At 52.5% G+C, this 7,038-nt stretch overlaps 4 protein-coding genes across 4 annotated transcripts; 3 read left to right on the forward strand and 1 right to left on the reverse strand.

Moving 5' to 3' along the window:
• Positions 1-172: 172 nt before the first annotated feature.
• On the forward strand, positions 173-1,165 carry H310_10468 (hypothetical protein; the record flags this gene model as incomplete). Its single annotated transcript, XM_008876873.1, has 4 exons — positions 173-444; positions 501-622; positions 665-729; positions 773-1,165. 4 exons carry the CDS (start codon positions 173-175, stop codon positions 1,163-1,165), a joined length of 852 nt encoding a protein of 283 aa, XP_008875095.1.
• Positions 1,166-1,258: 93 nt separating this feature from the next.
• On the forward strand, positions 1,259-2,457 carry H310_10469 (hypothetical protein; the record flags this gene model as incomplete). The annotated part of the gene is made up of 5 exons (XM_008876874.1): positions 1,259-1,437; positions 1,484-1,723; positions 1,770-1,882; positions 1,936-2,000; positions 2,062-2,457. The coding sequence occupies 5 exons, from the start codon at positions 1,259-1,261 to the stop codon at positions 2,455-2,457; spliced, it is 993 nt and encodes a 330-aa protein (XP_008875096.1).
• Positions 2,458-3,109: 652 nt separating this feature from the next.
• H310_10470 (hypothetical protein) lies at positions 3,110-3,718 on the forward strand (the record flags this gene model as incomplete). The annotated part of the gene is made up of 1 exon (XM_008876875.1): positions 3,110-3,718. One exon carries the CDS (start codon positions 3,110-3,112, stop codon positions 3,716-3,718), a length of 609 nt encoding a protein of 202 aa, XP_008875097.1.
• A 371-nt stretch (positions 3,719-4,089) lies between these two features.
• Positions 4,090-5,274, reverse strand: H310_10471 (hypothetical protein). The gene has a single exon (XM_008876876.1). The coding sequence runs from the start codon at positions 5,168-5,170 to the stop codon at positions 4,145-4,147; it is 1,026 nt and encodes a 341-aa protein (XP_008875098.1). The 5' UTR covers positions 5,171-5,274; the 3' UTR covers positions 4,090-4,144.
• Between the last annotated feature and the right edge of the window lie 1,764 nt (positions 5,275-7,038).

Here is a 7,038-nt window from a genome sequence, read left to right on the forward strand (position 1 = left end):
GCAGTAATCTTGAAGTGGGCAAGTTCGCCAAGGAGTATTGGCGAACGTCGATGTCGAAATATCCGGATGTGTCCGGATGGTGTAACCCGGTTACACGGCAGGTGCTGTGTGGCGTCCGTTCTCGAACGCAGCGACGCCGGAACACGTCATGGAGTAGGCGGCCTTTCTTGCCATGAAGGATGAAACCTTAGTCATGACAATGTTCGACTTTAGCGCGTGGGGACATGAGACTATGATGTGGCTGCAAGGACTCTTGGATACACATGGAAGTGCGGCTGTGGGCGTGAAGAAAACCCAGGGTACTGAACTCCAGGACACGCCAACTTTGGCCCATCCGTATTGGGCACATTCCGTCGACGGGTTTCGGTTCCTGGCGCCCGATGAAGCCAAGAAATACGGCCATGCGTTCGGCTTTGAGTACACGTCACTCATGATCCACCCAGGGTGCGTTTCTCACGACATGCCAAGCGATATCCTTCACGATGGAATTGGGTCTGTAGGGTCCTGATGGCATGGATGACCAAGCAAATTCAGTCGCGAGGTGGCACTTTTGAGAAGCGGCATCTCTCGTCGCTGGAGAACCTACGAGGCGATGCTTGCGATGTTATTGTCAATTGCACAGGTGAGCTACGTTCTCTTCGCCGATGGAATCACGGGAACGTAGGCTTGGGAGCGGGAAAGCTCGTGAACGATCCGACTGTGTACCCAGTGCGTGGTCAAGTGGTCAAGGTACGATGTATCCGTCGTGTTGCTGCTCACGACTGATGTGTAGGTGTTCAACCGAGCTATCAACCAGTTTTTCCTGGTCGAGAGTGGTGGCCACTACACGTACATCTTGCCTCGCCCAGGGGGGGAAGTCATTCTAGGCGGCACAGTTCAAGCGCACAATTGGAGCACAGATTGCAATGACGACGACGTCAAGGACATTGTCGAACGCTGTGCGGCGCTTGACCCTGCTGTCAAGGAGAGTCGTGTGCTCGAAACAAAAGCAGGATTGAGACCGTCGACAACCAGGGGAACGCGGGTAGAGCTCGATCCGAAACGAGGGGCTGGAACGGCATGGATCATTCACAACTACGGGCATGGAGGCAGCGGTCACACGATCCATCGGGGGTGTGCCGCCGATGTCGCCAGGATTGTTGAGTCCTTGGCCGCGAAACTGTAATTAGTGCATCATGTTGTATCCGTATTGTGAGCAATTCATCCGGATAATGAGTAAATCCAGTGCGGGGCATTTTTCATTTTCGCGCACTTCCTCATGAAGATTGTAATCGTCGGCGCCGGCATCGTCGGTCTCTCGACGGCTTTGGCGCTGCTGGAACATGGATATGACGACGTGACTATCGTTGCGGAAAACTTGAACGACACTACGTCGCATACAGCTGGAGCAGTGTGGAGGCCAGTGTTTGCGGGTGCAACATCTGACCGCACCATGGAGTAAGTCTCGAGCGAAATAATCGCAATTCACGATTGCGTCGTCTAGTCATTGGAGCCACGAAACGATGCTATGGTTGCGACAATTGACAGAAAGGCATGGACCGACGGTTGTCGGGATTCAGCGAACACCAGGGATCGAGCTGTCCGACTCGCCGCCCGAAGCACACCCGTATTGGGCGCATTCCGTCGAGGACTTTCGCCTTCTCACGCGAGATGAAGCGTTGCAACATCCACCACACGACAAAGAGTTTGGCATTGCGTACACTTCTGTGATGATCCATCCAGGGTACACGGACATTCATAATAGTTCCAGTCCGTCATAGAGTGTGTAGGATTCTTATGCAGTGGATGGCAAAGCAGATCAAATCTCGCGGGGGCAAATTTGAAACCCGTTTTGTGGCGTCCTTGGATGAGCTTGATGGCGACGTCGTCATCAACTGCACAGGTGTGTCAAACCCATTCCACTTCACGGACTACAACTCTCGAGTTTTTCTGTAGGCCTTGGTGCGCGCAAACTCGTCGGCGACGCCTCCGTCTACCCTGTACGTGGTCAGGTGATCAAGGTAGACGTACTTGTACAATTGACTTGCGGAATGCAAGCTCTGGTTGTATCTTGCACGGTAGGTGTTCAACCCCAACATCAAGCGCTTCGTGTGCGTGGAATCATATGGCCAGTACACGTACATTCTTCCCCGTCCGGGAGGAGAAGTCATTGTGGGTGGCACAGCCGACATTGGCAACTGGAACACTGCCAACAACGACGCCGACATTGCCGCAATCATGGATCGAGCGGTGGCTGTCATGCCCGAGATCAAAGGCAGCAACGTTCTCTACGCTAAAGCTGGGCTGAGGCCGTCTGCCACCCGTGGAACGCGAGTCGAATTGAATCCGAAGCGAACATCAAAACACAAAGCATGGGTCATTCACAACTACGGACATGGCGGCAGCGGCCACACGATTCATCGCGGGTGCGCCTCGGCGGTGGTCAACATCGTGCGCTCATACACGTCCAAGCTGTAAAACGGTCGAGGTTGCGCCGACACTGAACCTCGACCACGTCGGCAACTCGTTCTACCCGACGCGCTTACAGGATGAAGCATGGCCTGCGTAATTCGAGGTGCTTGTACCCGTACGATCGATCGACGTTGTAGTGTTCGAGATGACCAATGGCACCTGCAGGACTCACCAGTGCTACGCTATCGAAAGGCTCGAGCAGACCAAAACACAGGTTAGCTTTGACTGCATCACACGCCCGTCTTCGAGTTGTTCTCATGGCCATTGCACGACATGGATTCCTCAACGCAGAATCACATTGCAGGGATCGACGGCGTCTGTGAAAGAATGCGAGAACAAGGACATTACATTCACGGAAAGATCAGTCTGTTGACATGCTGCTCAAGTTCTAGCAAGGGTGTGCATTCGCTGCAGGCGCGCGGCATCCACGGACGAATCATCCTTGAGCTTGGTCCATGCTTGAAGGAAGAATGGTTTAGCTTTCTCGTGCTGATCCAGGGCTTCGTAGTTTTCGGCAAGTTCCTCCGACACATACCCATCTTCGCTGTTGGTTGCATCCAGCACATGGAGAATCGCCAGCGCCTCAGCGTGTTGTTTGCGCGAGCGGTGAGTGCGTGCGATCATCCACTTGGCGATATGGATCGTCTTCGAATCACCCATGCGTTCGCGGGCGGCCAAGGCTGTTTGGAAATGGATCATCGCGTTGTCGAAGTCACCGGCATCGTGGTACGTCCACCCAATGTTGTTGGCAAGGGAGGCGTCCCAATTGCGCGCAGCGGGGTCGTCTGAATGCAGAGCGAGCTTTAGTGCTTTCCCGCTCCATTCCAACGATTCCTTGGGGTCGTCACACACAAGAGCCACCATATGCATGGCATCGATAGCGAGTTCGTCGAAATGCGCGCTCAAGGCCATATCCGTTGCCGCAATGAAGTGGGGGCGGGCATCTACAGGTCGTTTGGACGACCGATACACTCGTCCACGTTCCAATCTCGAGCGCACGTTGACTTCAATGGCATCGAGTGACGTCGCGTCCAACATTTTGAGTGCTTCGTCAACTTTGCTCAACAGGTCGTGCGCTTCCTCAAAGCGATTACGGAGTCCAAACGTGCGCGCGATTTGTGTCTGGATGCACAGGTTTTCAGCAGAACTCTCGTCGGCCGTGAGGATCCCGCGGAAGCGCGTTTCCGTCGCCGCAACGTCTGAAAAGTCCCATGTCGCCTTGAAGTTGCGCACCATTTTGTCAAGTAACAATGAAAATGTGGTATAAATTGTCGCAGGTCCGGATAAAAATGTGGGAGAGTTGCAACGAAAATAATGTTCTGAAGAATCTACAGAACGGAATGGTACCGTGCTTCGTTGTACCGACTTGCCATATCATTTGTTCCAACAATCAAAGAGCAGACGACCTAACACTCTGCCACATGAGCGTGGATGCATGAGCAATGGCAGCAGGAATCTCGATCCTCCTCGATGCGAGTGTCAGGCGCGTCGCTGGAGGATTTCGCATCATTTGGAATTTGTATGGAAACATTCAACAATTCATTATCCGGATATGAGTTTATATTTGCGCGGGAAGAGCTCGGTGGTGCAAGAGCGCGCATCGAATAGTCGACAAGCCCGCGGAGCCTCGACTCATGGCAAGGAACCAACGCTGCGCATGACTGCATTGATGTGTTATGTGTTTTGATAGGAGCTATGCATGTGAAGCACACGTCGCCTCGGCAGCGAGCATGTGTCCTTGCATCTCTGCCAGAGCTTTCTTGATGTGTTTTGTATTCGTGAGGAGATGGTTTGCTCCCTTGATCAACAGCCATTTCTTGGGGTCAGCGGCAGCACTAAACAGAGCATGGCCGTGCTCCCACGGGATACTGCTGTCCTGGTCGCCGTGGATGACGAGCAACGGAACAGTTCCTTGACTAACGCTTGCTCCAATGTCCAGCCCCACCATGTCCTCAATGTACGTCTGATCAAGAGGGCGCCAAAGTTTCCCCGTGATGGGATCGAAGTCATTCGCATCGGGAGGTAGCGGCCATTTGGATGGCCAGTAGAACGGCGTAAGGCAGCTTCCGGTTGATCGCGCTTGGCATTGCTGGTCGTTGGAGAAATCGAAGTGCACACCTTCCTTTGTATCTGCGATGCCTGCCACAACCGAGATGGACCGAAGGAATGCATGGCCGTGATTTCGCACGAGCGCTGCAAGGATGGCACCTGTCGAGAGGCCAACCACGTGCACATGTCGTTTTTGTAACTTGTGCTCGCAGAATGCAATGATTGCGTCGGCATCTTCGACTTCTCGACTTAGAAGTTTGCTGCGGTAGGGCACTTCGCTGTCAGAGCCGGGGAGTCCTGAAAAGTTGACACATAGCAGATCGAAAGCTGGAGAGAGCAGCTCTTCGAGCTTTCGAGGGAATCGACTGGCAAACGCTGGGGTGGTCGATACGTCTGGGTGTACGGACAGATCAGGAAAGCCATGAAAGTACACGACGATGCTCGGAGAGGATGCAGCACTTGAAGCCAGGAGACCCAGCAGATGCCGTCGCGATCGGTGGACGGGTACCTGCACGTGCCGCAACGCTCGCTTTGTCGTGGTGGTCGTCGTTGGGATCGCAATTTTAATCCAATGGGTCAAATGTGCACTAATTTGTTTCGCTTCAGGTCGTTCCCTGACATTTTCTCTCGCACTGATGGAAAAGTGGCGTCCACACACGAGCAAAGGCATCCGCCTCGAATACGCCTTCTCCCATCCAGCGCATACTTCACCGCATTGCGCGCTATGACGCCATGTCTTTTCCGGTTCACACAAGCACACCTCACACGTTGTCGAATTGGTGGTGCAATAAAACTACTACACTGTATTTAACGCTAGGAAAAATGCTGTCTTAGTTAGTACAAGGCGAATGAGCCAACTTTAGTACATTTCTATGGCTAGTACTTCGAAGTACAGTCCGCGCCCCTCAAATAGGACAATTAGTATTTTCACGATACTTTGCCATTTTTGCTCCAAATTGCGTCAAATTGGCACCAAAATCACCGTATCGATGAGCTCTATCGAATGGCTTTTGTTTCAGGGCCAAACAACAAATGGAGCTGGAGTAATCGTGAAAAAATTGAAATTTGAGTGCGACAGTCAAATAAGAACAAGTCATGAACATGTGCAAAGAAGCTTTGATTGATCGAGCAAAACAATCCTAGTACTTCGTCTTGCCCCCATTGGCGGCCACAACCTGAATGCAACGCTTCGGCATGGACTTGATCAACTTCTTCAGGTACGAACGCTCGATACTGGACCAAGCAGCAGTGATCGCCGCTCGGAGGTCTTGTACGGACTGAAACTGTCGCCCGTTTTCATAGACCTTGCGAGCAAGCACGCCCCAGACATTCTCAATTGGGTTCAGGTCCGGCGACAGTGCTGGGTGTTCGAAGAGCTTCACATCTTCAGCCGCCAGAAAGTCCTTGACCTTCTGGGCCGTGTGGATGCTGGCGTTGTCTTGCATGAAGACGAACGATTCTCCATAGTGGCGACGCCCGAACGGCAAAAGGTGCGTACGCAGTGTCTCAATGTACTTGTCGCTGTTCTGACGACCTTGAAGGAACGCCAAATCAGTGCGGCCACGGCGCGAAAAGCCACCCCAAACCATGACGCTGCCGCCGCCGGAGCTTCTGGTAAAAAACGAGTCCTTCTCACGGCGCAAGTCGTGCCAGTAGAATTGGAATCCATCTGGTCCGTCGAGATTGAATTTCTTCTCGTCGGACCAGACGATTCGGCTCCACTTGGGCGGCTTGGTGATGTGCTTGGCGGCGTACTCCAGGCGGGCGACTCTATGTCGTGGTTGCAGGTTTGGCTGGTGCTTGCGCTTGGTGTACTTGAGATGCTCGCATGTCTGAAGCACTCTTTGATAGGTCCTGAGCGATACGACCATTGGGATCGTCGCTTTGAGCATGCGCGAAGAGCATCCAGTCTTGGACGCATGCAGGACCAATCTACGGCGCTCCCGATCAGTCAAGACACTCCATCTTTTACCGTTGTATCGGGTCCCGTAGCCATCCTTATCACGCAGATAGTTGTAGATGACAGTTCGGGACCGGCCGATCTTCTTGGAGATCTCGAGGATCGTCCATTCTTCGCTTTGGAGCACATCAATGACGGCCCGCTCCGAATCCGTCAGCTGCGAGCCTCGGGGCATGCGTTGATCACCCAGATGCCTGTGCATGTGTGAAATGTTGTGTTGTAGTGATGTTGGCTTACGTGTGTGCTGATAGCTCGTCGTCAGATTCCAAAATGACAGCGAACATGACGTGTTGTCGTTTGGCCCTGAAACAGGCGGCAATCGATAGAACCAATCAATGCGGTGATTTCGGTGCTAATTTGACGCAATTTGGAGCAATATTGGCAAAGTTATCGTGAAAATACTAATTGTCCTATTTGAGTGGCGCGGACTGTACTACAGTCTGGAACAAAACTATAGCCGCACCAACTATTTCGAATAAATATTCTATAATGTTAAATAAAAAATAATTTCGGATGTTGCAATGTTGTATCGTCACCAATCTCGTTGGCGCGTGCACCAAAGAATTCAGTTGCAAATG

The sequence above is a fragment of the Aphanomyces invadans genome (genome assembly GCF_000520115.1).
Source record: "Aphanomyces invadans strain NJM9701 unplaced genomic scaffold supercont1.26, whole genome shotgun sequence".
In the NCBI taxonomy this organism is placed as follows: domain Eukaryota; phylum Oomycota; class Saprolegniomycetes; order Saprolegniales; family Verrucalvaceae; genus Aphanomyces; species Aphanomyces invadans.